This window comes from Porites lutea, chromosome 10 (genome assembly GCF_958299795.1).
Source record: "Porites lutea chromosome 10, jaPorLute2.1, whole genome shotgun sequence".
NCBI lineage: Eukaryota > Metazoa > Cnidaria > Anthozoa > Scleractinia > Poritidae > Porites > Porites lutea.
In genome coordinates this window covers 25,449,066-25,472,340 of record NC_133210.1, presented here as the reverse complement: position 1 = coordinate 25,472,340, position 23,275 = coordinate 25,449,066, and the positions used below count along the sequence as shown (strand labels likewise).

The following is a 23,275-nucleotide window of genomic DNA, read 5'->3' as shown; positions in this document are numbered from 1 at the left end:
TAATATATAGATTTAGCCAGGGCTAAAAGCGAAGCTCTGGTTAATAATACGTGTAAACTAAAAAAAATTAAATCTTGTTATGCTAAACGGGGGACGACAATGAAAATGGCTTCAAGACTAATAGATGTAATTAGCAAAAAAACAAATTGCACGTGCAGCACACTTTTTCTTCTAATTAGCAAAAAACAAATTTGCACGTGCAGCACGCTTTTTTGTCTTTCCCTTGCCGTTGTTTTGTACGACTACAACGCTGTTTTGTACGACTAAAACGTCAAACGTCCTAGTTACACACTATTTTTATGGAGAAATTGTCGTATGTGCTTACCCAATATTTTGTTTCCAGTGTTCGTGTTCGCTTTTATTTTTCACTGCCGCTCATTTTCACCTTGCTGGCCGCTAGCATTTCTCATTTTCTCACCGCCGCTCTGAATTTCCATGTTTTTCTTCCTACGAATTTTCAATAACTCGCTCTAGCTCTTTCTCTGTTATCCACGTTAGTGTACACATAAAAAATAACGCCGAAAAAGACACGACTTTTCTCTTTCTAAAAGTCCGGGCGGCCATGTGATTTCCTTCCAAATAAATCCTTGAGTTGCATTTGGCTTCCCATACCTGTTGATTGAGTTATTTTACATTGGTATGCCTGTGGTGCGGACGGACGGTCGCTCGCTCGATCGCTCGCTCGGTGTACGATCACGTGATTACCAAATTTTCTGGGATGGGTAGATTACTACATTTCCTTAGCTATGGGGCTCCGCCCACGCGCGCTTCGCGCGCGGGTGGAGCTCCGCTATAACTGACGTCAATTATAGGCAATGTTATCGGCAAACATCTTCCAAATTTGGTCAGCTCTCACTAATTAGGAAGAATAGACCTTTTCAGCTTTCCCAATTCAGACCACGAGATTTTCTCCAAGGAATATTTGAGTATGATGTGAAGGATTAGGCAGATGTACTGTCGAGATTGTTATGCGCGCGGTACTTTCTTCTTTCACTTGCTCCAAATTTTCTCGTGGCTCCCCCGCTAATCCCGCCAGTTACGCAAATACTCCTCAAAATATCGAGGGCATTTATTGAGCAATACTGATCTCTTACGTATTCTTGCATTAACGAAACGGCTGTTTCGTCTTCGGATAGCTTGTGAACTCTTTCGCCATTTCCATGAGTTCACTCACACCAAAACAGCTAGGCTGCCAAACCGCTGCCTAGATAAGAGCGATTGCAATTGTATATTGGGGCAATATACCCTGAACGCATAGATGGCATATTGCCCTTATCGTCAAAATTTGGTCAGTAATGACGATGGTGGCCACTGCATGGGTGATATGAATGTACTGATGCGCAAGTTACTTGCCATGAAAAATGAGAAAATGAGTTGAATTATGAGTTTTTGAAAATCATTGGCGATCAATAAATTTTATCTTCAAAGTCCTGTCTGGAACTGCCAGTAATCTAAACTTCATGGATGCAGGTTCTCCTTGGTATTCCAAAATGAATCGCTGAACGATCTGAAATTATAGCAGTATGAAATAATTTTAATTTATTAGTAGACAATGGTTGACAATGGTCAAGGTTATGCTGGTATATGTAGGACGCCATTTGGAAATTTATAATTAAGAGCACTTTTCATTTTACGTCCTTTTGTTTCAAATTATGACTGAAATAAAATCAGTTGATGTTTCTAAATACTAAAGTAGCTTGTGTCGCAGACATCATCTAACCCTGGTTATTAGGGAGTTTACGCAACGACGACGGCGACGGCAACGAGAACGCAAAAAAGCAATGGGTTTAGATTGGCAAAACAACAACTTTGCGCGTGCATCACCTTTTTTTGTAGATTTCTCAGCCGTCGTTGCACGACTACAACGTGAAACTGCCTAATTTCTCGTTTTGTCGAAGACGGGAACAAAAGACGACAACTTTCTTTTTGCTTTCCGGAACTTTGATGGCGTCCTTTAGAATTCAAATCCAACAAATTTGACAACATTTGACGAATTAAACGAGATGGAATAAGCGCGATTAAGTTTGAGGCAACGCAAATTCACTTTTAAGTGACCTTTTCGTAGCCATGGCCGTCGTCGTTGCGTAAATTCCCGAGTAACGTCTTCAACGCAGCGCCGACATCCTTGTTCTGGGTCTTCAACCGAAACTCAATGAATTACCGGAAATGCGTTTTAAATTTCCTTTCAACCTGATTGGCAAAACCACACTGGTATTTTTAAAAGGCCAATCATGACGCGTACTCAAATTCTGGTACACAGGTGGGGTCCTACAACAAGGATTTCGATGCGGTTTCGCAGACGGGCTTAACTTAAGATAAGTTCCATCTGTGGCTCAGGCTACTTATTATTATGCACTTATTTTTTTGATACAATGTACTAGTGTCCATTACCTTTGCACCCAGCAGGTAAATTTCAGCTTCAGCAATACGGCGGCCTGGAATGCAATAAATATCATTTAGTCTCTGACGTAGAGGACAAGCTTAAGGTCACAACAAAGCACAACACGGGAAATCGAAACGTTTCTCTGAAACGCGTTGGACTCCAGGTCTTTGTCAGTGAGACTTGGATTCCGGATTCCTAGAGCTCTATTCCGGATAGGCTCGATTTCCGCCGTCTCCCGGGTTCGGTCTTTGATCTTCCCCGAAGAGAGACTTCGGGGGGATGAGTGCGGGCTCATTTTCCCGACCAGCGGCTGGTAATCGAGCCTATATTCCGGATTCCAAAGACAGTCGATTCCAAAGCCCAGGATTTCGTATTCGAAGAGCAAAAATTTCCCGGGTTCCGGAATCCGTTTTCCCTCACATGGAGCAAAAGAGAAGCTTGAAGCGCAGACCCCAGGATTCTTTAATTTACCCCTAATCCAAGGACAGAGAATTTCAAAACCTTTTTGGAAGTCGCGCAGTCGTTAGCATAATTTGAAAGCGAGGCTGAGTGAAGCTCGGTTACATTGCAAAACGAATTCCTTGCAAAACGTTTGTTGTGAAAATGAGGTTTATTTGCATGAGAATAGAAAAATCTTTTTCTTATCAATGGCTTCGCACTTAGCCTCGCTTTGAAACAGAGGCTTGCGGCAACTCGGAAGCTCAGCAGAGTCGATCGTCGTCTTCCTCTTCCTGACCTATCTAGAAAAAACGACATAGGGCCTGCTCGGTATTAATAATATATGAACTCACCTATACACATACGAGGACCGACTCCAAACGGAAGACTAGCAAATGGATGAATTTTCCCAAGGTCTTCATTCAGCCAACGTTCAGGTCTGTATTCCAAGGGAAACTTGAACAGCTCTTCGGACCGTCCAGAAAGGTAATTGTTATAAACAATTACACTCTGTACAAAAGAGATAAAAGATGTTTAGATTATACAATAGGAGATTTAGTGTGAAATATGCTGCTAAGTTTGTTTCTTCTTCTTCTTCTTCTTGTTCTTCTTCTTCTTCTTCTTCTACACACCGCTATCAAGCCTGGGTGGTTAAGAAACTTTATTCTAACGCATGCTCAACAAAGTTTTTTCTCGATTCAAGCAGAGTCTTTCTCGTTACGCAAAAAAAAGGCTGACTTCTAGCAAGGTGAGAGAATCAAGATTTTGAAGGAATGACATACCTTGGTCCGCGAGACTTTTCTCACCTTTCGATGAATGTTTAGGTGTCACTCAAAAATATTGTTGCCAAGAAATTCTTATCTTCGCATCGTATGAAGAGGAGAGAGAAAAAAAGAAAGAAAAATTGGAAAATGGGAAGGAACAAAGAAAGAATACTTACATTTGCTGGAACGTTGTAGCCGGAGATAACTACATCTTGGTTCAATAAACGGGCCCAGCCACTGGCAATAGGGTGGAGTCTAGGGTTAAAGGTTAAACACGTTTTCATTTCATTTCACGGCGACTCCAACGAAAACTTCCAAAAAGCAAAAGGTTTAATTAGCAAAACAAACTATTTGTGATTTTTCTCTGCGGTCACTGCAAAACTCAAGATAAAATTCCCTTATGCGACATTTTATGGAGGTGGAAAATGCAAGACGAAATTCTCTTTCATCTCCTTTTTAACTTGGGGTTGATCCCTAAGAATCCACTTCCAGGGAATTTACCCACACTTGACATTTTAAACGAGTGAGATATTAATCGCGACAAAGTTTTAAAAAAACGCGAAATCTTCGGGTGACGTTTTCGCCGCCGTCGCCGTCGCCGTCGCCGTTGCTAAAGCTCCCTATCATAAACATGAAAACGTCTTGCCCTTAATTTGATAACGAAGCAAATTGGCAAAAACTGAGGAGAACACGCACGACGATTTTATTTGTCTTTGACCGAAGCTTAAAGGAGTTATGTCACGAGGACATTGCTGTTTCAGGTCATTTATGTGCTTAAGTCAACACCTAGTACCCTAACTTATACACGAAATACTCCTGTGGAGTTACTAAGGAGATATCACCGGGAGAAATTTCATCAGGGAGCCCTAACCATAACAATTTTTTTGTGGGGGGGGGGGGGGGAGGGGGTGATTTTTACGACATCAAATTGGTGCGAATGTTCACGATATAGCCAGATAGAACACTGCACTAGACGACATACCTCATGGATTCTTTCACACAAGCTTTAATGTACTGTAACTTTGCAAAATTCTCAGAGTTGAAATCACCGTGCGGCCCAATGAGAGAGAGTACTTCTTCATAAACCTTCTCCTGTACCTTGGGATTATTGGCCAAATCATAAAGAAGCCACAGCATTGCGTTAGATGTCTGAAAAATTGGTAGATAAATACACAAATAAATTTATTAACCTTTCATAAACGTTAAAAAGTAAAGTCCCCACCCTTTGCCAGAAAAAGGTACCCCTTTCGGGCCGAGCCTCCACCTATAAGCCATTATAGGGAGTACCCCCCGAGCGATATTTGCCTTTTTTGCGTGCTGGAATGATCGCAATGGAGTCTAATACCAAGATACTCGAGGATGGGGCCTTAGTAGTTTTGTAATGATTCTTAAATTAATAATAATAATAATAATAATAATAATAATAATAATAATAATAATAATAATAATAATAATAATAATAATAATAATAATAATAATAATAATAATAATGGAGTGCTTGAAGCATCATAGCCGTTTAGCACAGCTGATTGCCATCAAAAAAGGGGAGCAGTATGCCAAAACCATCTCATGGATCAGAACCAGAACCTCATTCGCACTCTTGAGATCTGCGTTGGTTTGTCTTCGAGGCTCTAGGACAAGAAGAGTGCCATGTGACATTAAGAATGTTGATATAGACGTCGAAGTTGCTGAAGGAGCCATTAAATCGGACTATTGATGTGTTTCCTTACTTCATATATATCTTTTTATTTCATTATTATTACTATTTTTTTTGTTTTTAGCAGTTGAAAGAAACTTTTGAATTTTAGAGGTTGACAGTTTTTTTTTTAATTGAAATGAAATGTTTTTAATTCGAAAAAAATTTTTCTTAGTTAAGGTGACTCGACCCAGTCTTTTTGGGGGGGTACCATCCTACTTTGAAGCTCTGTGGTATCCCCACCTTTACTTTTATCGTAAGTCTAACACATAGAATGGATAACATATAGATCAGTCTACAATATAACATAAAATTTTTGGCGATCGGAGTAAATGTCACGTGATTATAATGCCACACCCCTTTGAAGTCTGAGTCGAAAATCTGCTGTTGCCGGCATTTTTTCTTGAAAATCTCTCGGCTACACATAGTGCGCATTAGTGCCTTGAACCGAGTTTCACCAAAATCGCAAAGACCCAATTCGAGAAATTCAGCGGTTTCCAAATTTAGGTCATAATTTATGCGAAAATGATAAGCAAACTTTACACGGATTATATCTAATAAACTAAGAGATTCATCCCTTTATTTTGGGCATCGTTATAACAGATGGGTCCTTGCAAGTCAGCAAAACGCTTTAGGGCCTTGTAAAAGCGCGCGATTTCGAGCAAAGGAAACATATAGAAATTATAGTTTTCGCTATTTGTTGACGTTTGTCAGCGTTTAAGAGTCTTTCTCACGAAAAAAGCATTTTCTTAAAAATTCGTAGTTTTTTTTCCTTCCAATTTTTTCAGGGCCACAATTGATTAACTAACTACCCGGACTTTGAATTTCATGGTCATTGAAAAACTGTGACATTATCTTCTTCTTCTTCTTCTTTTGGCTGAGTTTGTGCTTTGGGAGTTGTCTATTGTTTCTAGTCTGTCATTATACAGCATTCTTGTTCAGCACGCGTGCAATGACCACGTTTGGCTGACTTCCGAATGCTCACCGAGATATTCCCGTCACGAGTTGGTTTGATTATTGGCTTGCATTAAACATATGAAAAAATGATATTTTTTTAATAGTAAGTAGATTTAGTGTGTAGCACTTCTTGATTTTTTTGCAAAGGCACAAGAAGCACGAGAATTGATTAAAAATTGTGAGTTAAACCTGTATGTATCAAGCCATGGCCTGTCTCACTGTACCAAACTGATCATATGTCGGTGAGCATTCGGAAGTCAGCCAAGCGCGGTCATTGCACGCGTGCTGAACAAGAATGCTGTATAATGACAGACTAGAAACAATAGACATTTCCCAAAGCACAAACTCAGCCAAAACGCTAAAAATCTTCAATGTTTACTCAAGTTTGGGCTTATAGAAGATAATGTCACAGTTTTTCAATGACCATGAAATTCAGAGTCCGGGTAGTTAGTTAATCAATTGTGGCCCTGAAAAAATTGGAAGGAAAAAAAACTACGAATTTTTAAGAAAATGCTTTTTTCGTGAGAAAGACTCTTAAACGCTGACAAACGTCAACAAATAGCGAAAACTATAATTTCTATATGTTTCCTTTGCTCGAAATCGCGCGCATTTACAAGGCCCTAAAGCGTTTTGCTGACTTGCAAGGACCCATCTGTTATAAGGATGCTCAAAATAAAGAGATGAATCTCATAGTTTATTAGATATAATCCGTGTAAAGTTTGCTTATCATTTTCGCATAAATTATGACCTAAATTTGGAAACCGCTGAATTTCTCGAATTGGGTCTTTGCGATTTTGGTGAAACTCTGTTCAGCGCAAGGCACTAATGCGCGCTATGTGTAGCCGAGAGATTTTCATGAAAAAATGCCTGCAACAGCAGATTTTCGACTCAGACCTCAAAGGGGCGTGGCATTATAACCACGTGACATTTACTCCGATCGCCAAAAATTTTATGTTATATTGTAGATTGATCTATATGTTATCCATTCTATGTGTTAGACTTACGATAAAAGTAAAGGTGGGGATACCAGAGAGCTTCAAAGTAGGAGAGTACTCCCCCCAAAAAACTGGGTCGAGTCACCTTAAATTAACTTTTTTAAGCTAAATTAAGTGCTTTTTAAATCTACAGGAATTGTAAATAGTGTTTTTGAATGAATAGTTTTTCCTTTTTTTATTAAGCGAATTAATTGTAAATAGGATTTTTATTTATAATAATAATAATAATAATAATAATAATAATAATAATAATAAACTCCGTAATGATTGGCGTGTTTACCGTTTCGACTCCTGCTCTGAACATTCCGATTGAATTCATATTAATCTCTTCCGGGGTGAGTTCGCCTTTCATCAATAGATAGGTCAGTAGAGATACATCTGCAATAGAGAAATAAAAAAGTAAGCTGGAATGAAAATTATTTAACTAGTCAAGTCGCCTGAAACTCATCTCACCGAAGTTATGTCACCCAAAATTTATAGTCATGAGCAATACACAGATAAATAATTAAAGTGGAATAAAGCATCTCGATCTTTAAGGCAGGATACAACGAAAAAGCGTGATAAATGTACAGTCTGGTTTAAATTAATGTGTCTCGTTTTTCAAACCTTGATAGAGAAAGAAGCGCGAAAAATAGGTAATAGAAGGTTAGGATGTTGTTGAGCAAGGAAATTTTTCGGAAAACATAAACTCAGCACTCGGGCGACAAATTATCCTATAAATTTTTTTTTTTTTTAATTTTTTTTTTAAATATAATTCTTTATTGAAACAAATTGATATTAATACAGCAAATTAGTTACTTACCTACATAATTATAATGTTACAACTAATATTACTAATACTAATAATATAATACAAAAAAACCCAATATCACTAACAATAGACGGTAACCAAAAAAAAAAGGAAAAAGAACAAAATTCAAACAAACTAGAAATGTGGATGCTTATTAAAACCTTTAAACAGTTAAGCATTTACAAGAGGCGACACTATCCATTTAGCTTCAAAGAAATCCTTTGTTTTTTTACTATGCAGACTTATATATTTTTCCGTTTCATATTTTACAGCAATTTTCTTTTTAAATCCATATATATTCGGAAGAATTTGACTTCTTCTACAATCCCACAAGAACAATTTCTCAATCATAATTAGATAGTTTAGAAGCTTAGCAGAAGGGGAGTTTTGTCGTATCATTCCAACTAAAACATCTTGCAACGAAAGTCGAATGTTTTCCTTTAAAGTTGGTGCCAGAATACTTCGAAGTCACGCCAGAAATCTACCGAGAAAGGACAGAGATATAGGAAGTGATATAGCGTTTCTGGTTCAGATGAACAAAATGAACACGAGTCATTCAATTTAAAGCCAATATTGTAAAGTTTAGCATTAGTATAGAGAATGGAGTTAAGAATTTTGTATTGAAATGCCTTAACATATGCTTCAAGAGCAACACTATGCGGGATCATAAAAATTTGTTTAACTTCCTCGAGTGTGAAATGAGATTCATTTTGCAGCTGGTTTACATTAGTTGGAAAAAGAGCCTTTCTGCTTACAAGTAAAGTATAATAGTCTTTAGATTTCTTCTTTGTGACATCAAATATATTATTGTCAATTTTTAGAGAAAGTTCACCTGTTGTTGATTTACGAGTACAATTTTTTAAAATGGAAGGAATGGAGTGTCGAAGACCTGCCCAAACTAAAAAATTAGTTTTAGAAATCCTGTTAGAAACTAAGGAAAAGGAATCTTTGTTATTTAAGTCAAAGGATAGATCGCTGATGTGAACTACACCAGCTTCGAAATAGCTTTTATAATAAACTGATTTATTATTAATGAGTATTTGTTTGTTATTCCAAAGAATATAACGCCAGTCTTTTTCTGAAGAGAACGTATCTCTAAATTCTGACCACCACTGCAGTAATTCTAGATAGAATAGAGAGATATTCAGTGGAAGGATACTAACATCATAGTTGCAATGAAACAAGAAAAGGCCGCCAAAGCGTTCTAGATGGTGTGTCAGATACCTTTTCCAGGTGCCATCATTTGAGCTAGCTATTCTTTTTAGCCATGCCAATCGAAGCGATATTATCATGCTATCAAAATCAATCATCTTTAATCCTCCGTTGGAGTATTCATTTATCGCCGATCTGCGTGTGACTTTATCACGACCATTCCATAAGAATTGAAATAATAACTGGTTTAACTGACTTACAAAATTCTTTTGGGGTAGGTATTAAAGATGACATATAAACAAATTTCGGGATTAATAGAGATTTGATAAGTGTAATTTTGCCATAAATAGAAAGTCCTCTAGAGGACCAAATTCTAGTCAGGTTTTTAATACTGTCTAATCTTTCTATGAAATTCTTTTCAAGAAGCAATTTTTGATCATACGTGTAATAAATTCCTAAAGCCTTTATCGGTTCGTTAGGCCATTTAATTCCAAAAGGCTGTGCTTTGCAGTTCCTTGAAGAACCTATCCACATAGCTTCCGTTTTGGAACAATTAATCTTTAAGCCAGAGACAATCTTGAAATCATCTAACAGCCTAAAAAGAGCAGTAGCAGAGCTTGTGTCGGCAAGTATTGCAGTCGTATCATCTGCGTATTGAAGAATTTTTGTCTCCTCACTCCCAATAGAGATACCTTTGATATCTTTATTTTGTCGAATTGCAATTGCTAATGTTTCTATAGTAACTACAAAGAGGTAAGGAGAGAGCGGGTCCCCCTGCCGTACCCCACGTTCAAGATTAAAGTATTCAGATGAAAGTCCGTTGTTTATCACACAGCTTTGTATGTTTCTGTAGAACGTTTGAACCCAATGGATGAAATTAGGGCCAAAATTGAAGGATTTCAAACAATAGAGAAGAAATTCCCATTCTACGCTATCAAATGCCTTTTCAAAATCAATAAATATCATTAGTCCCGGAATACTTTCTTTTGCAGTGAAATCCATAATATCGAAAACTGATCTAATTGTTTCGCCGATATATCGGTCTTTCACGTATCCAGTTTGGTTATGGTGTATAATATTTGGAAGAACATTTTTAATTCTAGTGGCGATCACTTTAGACATAATTTTTGTGTCAACATTTACGAGAGAGATTGAACGCCAGTTCTCAATATATGAACGATCTTTTCCTTTTTTTTCTATTAGAGTAATTACCGCTTGTTTTTGAGAACAAGACATTTCACCTTTTTCAAAGCTTTCGTTCACGCATTTAAGAAAAGGATCGCTTATTAAAGGCCAGAACACTTTGTAGAATTCTATAGGAATTCCGTCATTCCCGGGAGTTTTGTTGGTTTGAAAGCTCTCGAGGATATTGTAACATTCCTCAGCTAAAATTTTGCCTTCGCAGGTCAACTTTTGTTCTTCGGTTAATTGAGGTATATTCAAATTCTCTAGAAACTTTACAATGTTCTGACGGTTTTCCGCATCACTATTTGAACTTTTGTATAACTCTCGATAAAAACGTTTTTGTTCTTGAAGAATGTCATAGGGATCTGTCTTTACGACGCCGCTGATTACTAGTTTCCTTATATGCTTTTTTACATGATTTCTTTTTTCTAAGTTTAGGAAATATTTGGTACTTTTCTCGCCGTGTTCATACCAACGTGCTCGGGCGCGGATTATTATTCCGTTGACTTTTTCATCATAAAATGATTCCAGCTTATCCTTAGCCGCATTTAAATTGTTGCCATTCGAATCATTGGGGTTTGTTTCGAAAACCTGTTTCGCTTCAGTATATTCTTTTTCAAGTTTTGATCCTCTTTCGTTTCTCTCCTTTGCTTTCTTTTTGGAATATTTTATAGCATGAGATCTTATGTTATATTTTATCCAGTCCCAAATGTTACGGTGGTCGGAAAGTTCTTTTCGGCCTTCCTTGATCCAAATTGGTACCATTTTTGTAAGGTCATCAATGTACTCATCATCCTCCAATATGGAGGTGTTCATCTTCCAGAACCCAGGACCCTTAGCCTCTTTGTCCACGTTCCCAAATTCTAAATAGATAGCAGAATGGTCAGTTCTGATGGCGGGGATTATATTTGTGGCTTTGACCAAGTCATGTAAATTGTTAGAAATCAACCAATAATCAAGGCGACAAAATATCGGCGGAGATCGTTGACTCCAGGTAAAACTTTTAGTTTGCGGGTTTTTAACTCTCCATATATCTACAAGATCTAGTTGACTTTGGACATCGTTGATGAAATTTATCACAGATTTCCTAGGCGTCATTATGCCACCTTTTTTGTCCAGTGTAGGATTCAGAGGACAATTGAAATCACCTCCAATCACAATATTTTCTTCTGAATCTAAATTTTCGGTCTGCAGCTTAGATAACACATTTTTGAGGAATTTAATGATGTCTTCGTCTTTGTTTGGTGCATAAATGTTTACGAGAACATACATTTTATCTTTGATAGCGGCTTTAACAACGATATACCTCCCCGATGTATCTACAATTTGAGAGTGAATAACGCAATCAAGACCTTTTTTAATTAAGATTGCAACACCTCGAGAGTTTGAGCTCCCATGGGAGCAAATAAGTTCTGCACCCCATTCGTTTTTCCATTTTAACTGTGTTGACAATGTCGAATGAGTTTCTTGCAGGAATATTATATCCGAGTTTCGTTTTCGACACCACGTGAAAATTGTTCGCCTTTTTCTGAAATTGCTTAGTCCCCTCGCATTGAGAGATAGTAGATTAAGAGAATGATCGGTCATTAGAGCTGAATCGGGGAAGTGGTATTATAGAAGAAGTCATATAAAACGAAAATGAAATCGATGGTATAGCAGAGTGCAAGAAAATATAGTGCACATAAACGATAATATTCGCCCTAAAACAAATTATTAATCTACAGAAAAACATACAGTAACATATCAAGTAAGAAGTTTCCAGTGCACTCACATTTCTAATTAAACAAGGAGGGTTAAATAGTTTAACACTTATTACACACATAAACCTTAAACTAAACTTAACTATTGATGTGCTGTCGCGCTGTGACCGCTTTGGCTTTAGTTTCCTCTGTTTCTTGTGTCCATAATCAGACCGTAGTATGGGAGATTGGTTGTTTCTTCACCTCTGTAGATTTGCCCGTTTATAATTAGCTTATCAACTTCGAAATAGGCTGTTTGCTTTTTCTGTTTGGCCTTTTTCAAGATGGGATATAACGTTTTCTGTATTTCATCAATTTCCCGGGGGAAATCATTCGCGATTGAAATGTTAGTGTTTTTCAAGTTTTTAACAAAAGACCAAACATACTCCTTGTCTTGAAAGAAGCTAAATTTAGCTATAATAGGCCTAGGTTTGGAGTTCTGTCCTTGACTGGTATTCTTCTTAGTAGGGATGCGGTGAACGCGTTCGAAACGGATCTGTTCGATATCTTCCTCTGGGATCTTAAGTTCATCGCGCATCACTTTTTTCAATCGATCTTCAGCAGAAGTTGACTCACCTCTTCCTTCTGGAATACACTTTTAGATTTTCACGTCTTGTGTATGCTTCTAACTTGATGTTGCGGCACTCAAGATGTTTTATTTTAGCACTGAGGTCTTCCAGATTCTTTGCGTGGGTTTCCAGTGTTGCACACGTGGCGGTTGAAGACGAATTTAGGTCGTCGATGTCGGCTTGAGCGGTGTTCAGGCTTTCTTGTAAACTTTTATTTTCTTTTTCCAATTCTGCCACTCTACCTTGCATAGCCTCTAACTCGCCGAGTCTTGTTAGCACTTTGTCGAGCTTTTCACTGACTTCATCTAGTTTGGCAAAAGCCCCACGACAATGGCCGTCGGCTTCGTCGAACGCATCTTCCCCGTCAGTCTGTGAGCCGCTTTCCCTTAACCGTTTACGACTATCGGCTCGGGCGTCTTCTTTTCCCATGTTATTTAAGCGAATGAAAGCCAAGCAACCTTCGTTGATTACATTATTTTACAAGTTTTGAATTTCATCTAAAGGAGCTAGCAAGAACACGTCCGCCTTCGGCGAAGGCCTGGTTACCTTTCCTATCCTAAAAATTTTGGCCGACATAACTTTGGGCGACTTGATGTAAAACTCAAAATAACTGCTAACGTTATGTATTTGTGCTTTAAGGCAGTCACCGCGGTCAAAGGAGAAAACAGTTGAAAAATCTAAGTAAAGTATTTCGGGGCTTACACTTTAAATATTATTAATTTACTATCAGTTTATTATAGTTTTTACTAGACGTTTAGAAAGTTTACTTAGAAGTGAAAAAAACTGAAATTTGTGTTATCGTCGGTGCCATTTGTCAGCATAATTTAATTCACGCATGAGGTAACTTTTTTCAGTGGAAAGAAGCGCCTCAATATTCTTCGACTCTTTGAAAAATGAGAATCTAGTTACGTTAATTAATTATTCATCTTTTCACAGGTTCCACCGCGGTAGAGCTTAGGCCTTCGTTCCAGTTGACTGTCGTTTAGAAGTGGGGACAGCCCCGTCCGTTAACAGACAAAAATTTTACAAAAGAAAGAGTGGTGAGGCAATAACTTCCTCAGAAACCGTGCCCGTCCGGTTCAATGAGCTCATGTGGGTCAACAAGATATCTTATTAGCCTGTGTAGCAGCTGCTTGGAAGTAGTGGGTACAAGAAAAAAACGGGCGCAAGAGCATGAGACACGCGTGTCTCCCTCGCGCGCGCCAGTTCTCTCTTTCGCCCACTACTTCCAAGCGCCTGCTACGCAGGCTAATATCTTATCATAAGCGGAGGGATGAGGCGAATGCTTCATTCTGATTGGCTACCGCTGAGCAGTCGCTTGGCTCGGGATTTCCCGCCATGCAAGAAAAAGCACCCTTTTTGGCTATATAGTAAATCCTTTTTTTGACCAGGCTTGTTCGGTCAAGTTAGCTGATACTGGCCTCGTTTTTTGGTGTTTTTAGTAAAAACGTAAAAAAGAACTTGGCCAATATTCAGCCATCAGCATCTTGATCTCACCCTTGGTTAGACTGTGAGCAGTCTCTCAGGATGGTCACGCGAGCGAGGAAATTGCGCGAAGCAAGCGAAAGTGAAAAACAAGAAGCCGAGGGGAAGCTGGGGGGAGGCAGGAAAGGCCTCTCTCCAGTTTCCCTCTCGGCCATTTCGCTCTCTCCAGTCCTGCCGAGCTAAGACTCGACTGACTGAAGAGGGACTGCTCGCAGCATAACCCTTGGTCAATAACATATATGTACTGCTCGCAGTCTGCAAACAATTTGAGGCCGACTACGAGAGAGTGGACCACTGGACATATACCTCGACCACACTCTCATCACCCACGCCTTGCCAGTGGCGATAAGAACACAGTAGAATTCATTAAGTTACACTCACTTTGATTGTCATCAAACCTCCCTCCTTCTTCAGCCATTTTGTTCAATTCTGCAACCTTGTTGTCCACAATCTTTTGGCTCATGGCGAATGAGGTATCTGTAGCTTCACAGAATTTCCGATATGTGGAAGTCGTGAAGAACATGTAGCACAGGTTTTCCCATCCTCGACCCAGCTTTCCCATGAGTGCAAACGCATCCAATGTAGCTTGAACCATTTTAACGGTGTCTTTGTTGGGTGGGTCATCATACAGTCCAACTCTTACGTCAAACGCCATGGTACCTACGGCTAGAAAAGTTGAGTGGAGCTCATTTTTGAGTCATTCCCTTTAACCTTTTAAGTACCAAGAGTGACTAACATCAATTTGCTCCAAGCAATATTCATCCTGACAGGGGCGTAAAACTCCAAAATCGTGCAGCGCGAGCTCTCACTTTCTTAAACTATGACGCAGATGCTTCGCAGCTGTTCCAAAATTTAAATTGAAAAAATCTTAGCACTCAGCGTGATATTCAAAAAGCCTTAATGGCGTTTAAATTCCTTAATGGCCTTGCTCCTGAGTGCCTAAGCTCGAAATTTATTGCTCGATCCAATACCACTTCATACACTTTTGGAGATTCTGTAAATAAATTAACGATTCCACAACCAGGCACTAATTATCTCCGTAATAATTTTCGATACAGTGGTGCTGTTCTGTGGAATAGTCTTCCTGAAACTTTAAGGCAAGCAGAATCCCTAAGTAATTTTTAGTCACTTTTGCACAACTATAATATCAAGTAAGGCAGAGCATTCATGGAAAAAAAGCTTTTTTTGCATTCTTTTTTGACATTTTTCAAGGGCTAAAGATGTAATTAGTCAACTGTAAGAACACCAAAGAAAATTTATCACGGGAGTCCGCACTTTCCACATGCATATATGCATGCACAACTAATGACAAGACAAAAGGCCCTCAAGAACACCATGTGGTCTGACTTGGAAAAACAAAACCCACAAGATAAAAAAGTTTTGTAACATGTCTGACAAAATAATTTAGATTCTATCATTTTAATTTCAATATGGTTTGAGAGGCCATTCTCCAGCCACTGCTTCTAATGTTCAACCAAACCCGTAAGTAAAACTCTATCCGATTGATGAACACAGGGTTACCACCAACTTACACGCCCACCCCTAAGGCCATTATAGTATCAAATAAATGGCCCTGTAGGGATACGAGAAAAAACAGCCTCTATGGCCACAATATTTTTAACTTTTAAGGCTTCAACTACAGTGGAATCAGTATGGGAGAAAAGTTTCTTATCATTAAGTCACTACTTATTTGTATCGATATCCATGTGGCGCTTGCAGTTCCTTTACGTGCATTTTCTCTTCTATTAATTTTTGTCCTAATATTGCCCACCTTCTTGGTAAATACTGTAAACTTCCTAGGAACAACTAAACCATCCTCTAGTTCATTTAAAGAAAAACGTAATGAGTGCTCCCTTGATTAAGCGCCCTCCTTGTAGTAGGTGCCCCTCCTTTTAGGCTTAAATTTGAAATAAGTGCATGGCCGCTTATTCGAGGAATACAGTAGAGGTCAACCCCAAACCCTTTTATATACCATTTTTCACGAAAAAGGTATTCCTTTCGTATACCTTCTATTGACAAATGGTACCCCTTTCACATACCTTCTTTAGAACTTTGCATCTGTTAGCCCTTTTGGAACCTTTCACAGACACAAATGACAGATTTTGCTACCCTTTTATATACTTCAACAAGTCACTGAAATCCCTACCCTTTCATATACTAGTACTTGAGGCCTGAAAAAGATACCCCTCTCGGGCAGAACCTTCCTGTATAGGCCATCATGGGGAGTACCCCCCCACCCTTCGGGTTCTGATATAACAGGTTGCTTACTTAATAGTAAACACTTACACTCAGTTGCCCACTTTGCAAGTTCTTTGTCAAGATCTGGAATCTCCATATCAATTCCTCTTATAGAAACCATGTGCTCTATAGCATCCCTAGTTACAGCAGTAAAGTTGTCCATGTTGTCCCGTACGTCTTTTGGTCGCAGCATTTTTGGTGCCAGAGCCTTACGCATTCGGTTCCAATCTTCTCCCTCCCTAAAAACCAAAAAAGTAAATGTAACAAACAAGGCACAAACAATACAGAACATTACTTGTAAATAGACCTTAGATTATATAATAATATAAGAATTTATTGCATTATTATTATGATAAATTAACGGGTGGTGAATGGTACCTTGAAAAACATGGGTCTCGGAAAATTTTGGCAGGATCTCGAAATCTAGGAAGTGTTTTTGTTAAGTCTCAAAGTCTCGTTTTTGCATGGTTTGTTTTTACTTTTTTTGAGTCTCGAAACTTTTTACCAAAAAGTCTCGGGCTCGGATTTCTAACAAGGATCTCGGCGTCTTGGCGAGTCTCAGATTTTACCATTCGCTACCACTAAATTATAATGTGAACCTTTATGATATTTCCATACATTAATTAGGAATTTCCTCTAAATTCAAACATTAGAATGGCCACACGGTTCGTTGGGGCCCCTTGTGATGTAACAGGACTTCTTCGAAAGTTCAAATGCCCGGGGGGGGGGGGGGGGGGGTTGGGGGGGTTAACAAGGGGGTTGCCCGGGGAGTTGATGTTGAAGTTACGAATTCTATACCTGCCAACTCTCACATGTTTTGCCTCTGGACTAAATCACAAATCCGTACAAATTGTTTCTTTACACATGACACATGATTAATAATGTAAATTCAATTCCATTTCCAAGAAACTGTTCCAAATAGGAGCTGAATGATGACTTTGTGTCCTAATGAAATCAAACCAAACTAAAATTGTCATCTTTTAGTTCTAAGTAACTTCAGAAGTGCTCAAAGATCGTTGGAACATCTTTGGACATTTTCGGCAATGTTCGGAAGTCTTTGAAAAATCGTCGGAAACCTTCGGAAGTCGCTGGGAGACTTTTGGAAATTCTGGTCATGACAAGACGAAAATCTCACGCATACTAAGACGAAAATCTCACTACATACTAAGGGCATGTATATCACAATTCTTGAACCTTACCGAACTACTAAACCCTTGGGTATTCCTCTACTTTTGCTGTATTCTTCTACTGCCTTCAATAACGATTGCTTCGGTCGCATCGGACATCTACCATCAGCTTTGATCACTGTCTCCACATCCTTGGGGTCTTGTATTAAAACAACATTCCTCCCCAGAATGGTCCTCTTATATATCGGTCCGTACTTAGCAAAGTTGCTTTTAAGCTGTTCTATCCGTTGTTTGAAGTCAGCTTCCTTAAGGTAGCTGAATATGTCGCCAAAGAACGGCCATCCTCTAGGGCCTGGCATGTCGTCGAACGAGCGCACGCCATCGGGGAGTTTAGCACTTCCCGAGTTCAACAGACAGCCCATCAGGCTTTCCAGTTTTCCTAAAGGATTGAAAAGCCAAACCAGGGCTGCAATGACTAAGCCCGAACAGAATAAGTACAGTGAGTCGTCCATTTCGCGAGAGAAAAACATGCGTCCGTACCTGACACAAGAAGTCCAAGTGACCTTGTGACCTAACAAAATATCTATGTTGTTAGCGTGAAAGTGAACCAGTGTTGCGTGACCATGGTTAGCGAATAGGGGTGCAAAATGTGAGGGATTTTTTTCTTTTTGGGGGGGGGGGGGGGAGGGGGAGGGGGAAGCGGGGATGGAGTTGCTTGTTCATGTTAGCTTATTTTCGTATTTTAATTTTTGTTAAGGCCTAGGTTTTGTATTAAATAGTTAGCTCAGTCTTTTCGATATTTCGTACTCCATCTCCATATTGCCGGTGTGAATGTAGCTCAGTCAATCAATCAATCAATCAATCATTTTTATTGGTCAATCAACACTTACAATTTTCCACATAGGTGGGCAATACACAAATATACCAAATCAAAAATTATGTTATAGTTACAAGCCAACAAAAGTAATTTACATAAATGTACAAATGAATAAAGATCAAGAGGAGATCATCAATCAAGTCAAAGTGGAGTCCAATTCGAGCTAATTCGGTCTGTTAGAATACGAGTGAGTGTAACGGTCACTTTAGATCACTTTTGACTAGCATACGAAACGTCAAGTTTATATAGCGAAAGCTCGCAATGCTTATCACCATTGTGATTTATTTCTGACAAACCCGGATGGCCCAAGAACAAAAGTCTTTGTGACTGATAAAAGCGCACGACCGCGTAGCGGGAGTCCAATTTGTTTAATCAACCCCATACTGTAGTTCACAGAGTGGAACGGTTATGAAACCTGTCAGATTGCTTTGTTGTATGTTTTTAAGCACCTGACGGTGCACAAAGTTCAATAGCATTCCTATCATTTTGATCTTAATAGTTACTAAACACATCGCACTAATTTATTCACTCGAAATTTGTGCACCGTCAGGGAGCTTAAAACTGTAGCATCGTTGTTTTTATCTTTGATGTGTGCCGCCTTTCTAATTCCACGAGTAATTACAGACTCGAAGTTCTGTTACCAATATCATTTTTAAAAATCATAAACTATAAAAAACCAAAACACAAGATCTTCCAAGTTTGATTTTTTTTTGCTAGGGGTGAAAAACGTAAAACCATTCTTCGATGACGCGTACTTTAGACGCGTGTGCAAAAGCGATACTCACGTTGACGTCAACTACATATATTAACCCGGAGAAGTCAATCAATAAAAATCAGTATCGATTTATCAATCGATCAAGGTCACCCTGGTAAGGGACGCTACTTAGGGCCTGTTTACATGGAGGTGGGGGACCCCAGGTAGGCGCGGTAACCTACTACTTAGGTAGGTAACCTGCCTAATCCACAGGCTCTCATATAGTCGCCCCACCTATCATATAAACGTGATGAAATTAAAATGAGAGATTATATGGGCAGGCGGGTTACCCCACCTAAGCGGGTTACCTCACCTACCTGGGGTCCCCCACATCCATGTAAACAGGCCCTTAGCTTGTGACAGGCTCTCAGAAAGTAAGGACGACGACGCGCAAATAAAGCAAGCCAAGAGAAAATAAGACGCGCATGATGTGGGGAAGGATGTGCTCTTTTCGCATCACTTGGAACCTCGAAAAAAAGAAAAAAGAAAAAAACAATTGACAGAGGGAAACGTCCATTCTGGAAATTGGGAAATGTGAATATCATCCAAGTTATTTTTTTATTATTAAACGCTTGAATTAATCAGAAGTTGGTTTCTGGAGAGGTCCGCAAACTTTTATTCTTCATTGTTAAGAGAGAATTCAACAGACGCCATTACAAATATAACATTCTCCCTTTTTTTGATTCGAGAACTTGATTTCTGGACTTGATTGAGATATGCGGACGTCTCAGGAATTAGACTTCCGTTTAATTACAACCACTAAAAATAGCTTGAAATTCACATATCCCGGCCAACGCCTTGAGACTTCCTGTCTGTTCCGTTATACTCTCTTGCCCGGCGGGGGGGGGGGGGGGGAGTGGGGGGTACTCCCTATAAAGGTGGCAGGGGTGCTCGTCGTACCTTTTAGGGGTTTAAACTTGTGGATTGATACCGCTTAGGGTGCTAAGACCTCAAATGACTGCTACCAGAGTTGTCTCGGTACCTTTTAGGGGCCTGCGTTAAGGTTATCGCCCAGGGTTATTGATCTGAAAACGTATTTATGCCAGTTATATAACTAGTTGTTACTGAATTGGTACCTTTTAGGGGTGGAAATGAATTTGGGACACGCCCGCTGTACCCTTCCGTCCCCAAAACGAAAGAAAGTTCAGCGCGCCTCCGAGTTCCTAGCAGTAAACTCCATTGGGTTAATACCCTGTGTTTTAAAAATAATTTTTTTAATAGGCTATTTTTCAAATACAGAGTAGCTATTTAATGTAATGTGGATCTCATGAATGTTAAATTCAACGCTTCTCCATTGAATTTTTTAAGCCTTATAATTCTTCCTGCTGTTTTTAATGTAAGTGTTCTTGGTTTTGAACATGTATTTTTGCTTAAAGAACAACAAAGACCTTTATTTATTTATTTATTACCTTTGCGGCCAGTAGGTAAATTTCAGCTTCAGCAATACGGCGGCCTGGAATGCAATAAACTTTACTTAGCCTCTGCTATAGAGGACAAACTAAAAAGTCACAACAAAGCATTAAACAGAAGATCGAAACGTTTCTCCAATTCTAAGATAATTTTAAGGGAACTATTTAAGAATAAACTCACCAAGGCACATACGAGGACCGACTCCAAACGGAAGACTAGCAAAAGGATGAATTTTCCCAAGGTCTTCATTCAGCCAACGTTCAGGTCTGTATTCCAAAGAAAACTGGAACAAGTCTTCTGATCGTCCAGGCAGGTAATTGCTATAAAGAACCACAGTCTGCAAAAAAGAGAAAAAAGGTATAGATGATAAAATGGGATGCTGCTAAGTTTGTTTGCTTCTTTCTTTCTTTCCTTTTTTTGGAAGAAAATGGTCCGCTTTTTTGAAACGGGCGCGCTAGGAAAAACGTATGGTTAGCTGATTAACACGCCTGACTATTGATGAGGGAAAAACTTTCTGACCGACCGAACTTTATGACTGGAGATTTGACAATCTTCCAAAATCCTGATTCTACGAGCAGATGTCATGCTCTCTTCCTTTTTGTGGTTATGTTGGAGATTTTGCTTTCCACTATAGTTTAAAAAAATAAAATTGAAAATATGATGCTTGAGTTTAACACCTCAAACTCCGGATCTAGAGGTACTAGGTTCAAGCCTCGCCAGTTCCGTTGTTTCCTAAGAAAAGGAACTTTACTCCATCTTGTCTCTCTTCTCCCAGTGTATAAATGGGTACCGGCGACATTCTGCTGGTGGGTGACCATGCGATGGACTAGCATCCCGTCCAGGGGGGAGTAACAATACTCTTGGGCGTGCTTAATGTTAAGGAAACCGGGATAAGCTCCAGTCATTTTGGGCCTTTGGCTCGTGTGCGCCTTTACCTTTACTTTATAGCAATGATCGAAGAAAGAGAACAGAAAAAAATGCGAATTATGTCTCAAAATGAGGAAGAACGATGAGAGAATACTTACATTTGATGGAACGTTGTAGCCTGAGAGAACTACATCTTGGTTTAAAACACGGACCCAGATATAGGTAATAGGGTGGAGCCTAGGGTTAAATATTGAAAACGTACATAAGAAACTGAAAATTTCATTGTCCATGTGAAAATATGTCATTCGCTTGATCTGAAAGCAAAGTAAATTAGCTAATCGGAAACGCTTTGTGCCACAATTTTTAGTTTGCGAAGAGACTCTCAAGTGCAACGGGGCGTCAAAGAATAGCGTGGACTGGGGGAGAAAAAAACAAGCACGATCCGCTCCACCTGGGATGAGCCTGCTTGTAGGTGACATGATTTTTGGGAAAGCTGCTAAGTATGTAACTCTGTATTAAGTTATGCATTGCAGTTTTTTCCAAATTACCTCATGGATTCTTTTACACAAGCTTTAATGTACTGTAATTTTGCAAAACTCTCAGGGGTAAAATCACCGTGGGGCCCAATGAGAGAGAGCACTTCTTCATAAACCCTCTGCTGTACCTTGGGATTATTGGCCAAATCATAAAGAAGCCATTGCGTTAGATGTCTGAAAAATAGATAAATGAATAATAATAATAATAATACTAATACTAATACTAATAATAATAATAATAATAATAATAATAATGACTGAAGGGTGTAGGCTATGATAAATTGTGCTCGTAACAGTATAAATTTGTTGTCTTCACACTAGAGCTGTAAGTATAATGTAAGTGTACTTGGAACCTACTTTGAGTGTGAAGGGGTAAAATGCACCTTTTTCAACTTTACTTGGTGACCATGGCAACGTTCGTAAATCAAAGAAGCCGAAGATCGCCACCAAGTATGGTCTACACCAGAGTTGAGAACACACTTGACCAATAAAAAGTAAAAGCTGTGAGCACGAGTGTGCACGCCTTGCGGTTTCACGATTATAATGAAAGGACAGATAAACTTTAAACAGTGGATCAATGTCTTGGTTAGCTAAAGCCTAGGCCAACCGTCGAACTTTTCATGGGACGAACCAAACTCAAATTTGGGTCGACCCAAATTAAGTTATGATCGTCTCTTGGGTCAGACGTCGAACTTAGGACGCTTCGCAATTTTGGTCGGCCAGTAGTAAATTTTCTTTCGAACAAGGCTAAATATATCTGTCTGATTTCGTTAAAACGTCGCCACTGGGTTTTCGCCTGGCGACGGGCGCAGCCCGGCTCCACGCCAGCCCGGTGCCCAAAAATGTAGGGGGCTTGACGTCTTGGTCGGTACAGCTGGATAGCCCAGGGACTGCCCTAATGTTCAGTGGATGGGTGGATCAGGTCTTGGGGTCAAAACTAGTGGGGTAGGGAGGGGCTGTTTTGACACAACCCCTTCTGTAAGCAGCAGTGTTCAATGCAGGCCTTGACTGGCGAGTACCTTGGTCTTAATTTGCCCTAGCCAGCTGAATCAGTCCTCTGCTGAGAATGATTATCATGATAATTGCAGAGCTCAGTGGGAGGTGCAGACAGTCACCCATGTTAATTTGCGCAATACCAAATAATAAATATTATTTATAAAGTCTTGATACCAAGGACGCACTTAGCATAGGACCTTTAGACACTCACTGAAGCCATGTTTTCATAAATCCAGTCAGATATACTATCACACAAATTTTTAATTTATTAGTTTAGTTCGTCGCATGTGGATATCGGAGTTTGTCCCGGAGACGAT

At 39.3% G+C, this 23,275-nt stretch overlaps 1 protein-coding gene across 1 annotated transcript; it reads right to left on the bottom strand.

Moving 5' to 3' along the window:
• Positions 1 to 1,370: 1,370 nt before the first annotated feature.
• On the bottom strand, positions 1,371 to 18,071 carry LOC140949895 (cytochrome P450 10-like). The gene is made up of 9 exons (XM_073399040.1): positions 17,591 to 18,071; positions 16,440 to 16,630; positions 14,535 to 14,819; positions 7,514 to 7,611; positions 4,568 to 4,734; positions 3,762 to 3,840; positions 3,175 to 3,331; positions 2,392 to 2,435; positions 1,371 to 1,507 (listed from the first exon to the last, which is right to left on the bottom strand). The coding sequence occupies exons 1-9, from the start codon at positions 18,046 to 18,048 to the stop codon at positions 1,397 to 1,399; spliced, it is 1,590 nt and encodes a 529-aa protein (XP_073255141.1). The 5' UTR covers positions 18,049 to 18,071; the 3' UTR covers positions 1,371 to 1,396.
• Between the last annotated feature and the right edge of the window lie 5,204 nt (positions 18,072 to 23,275).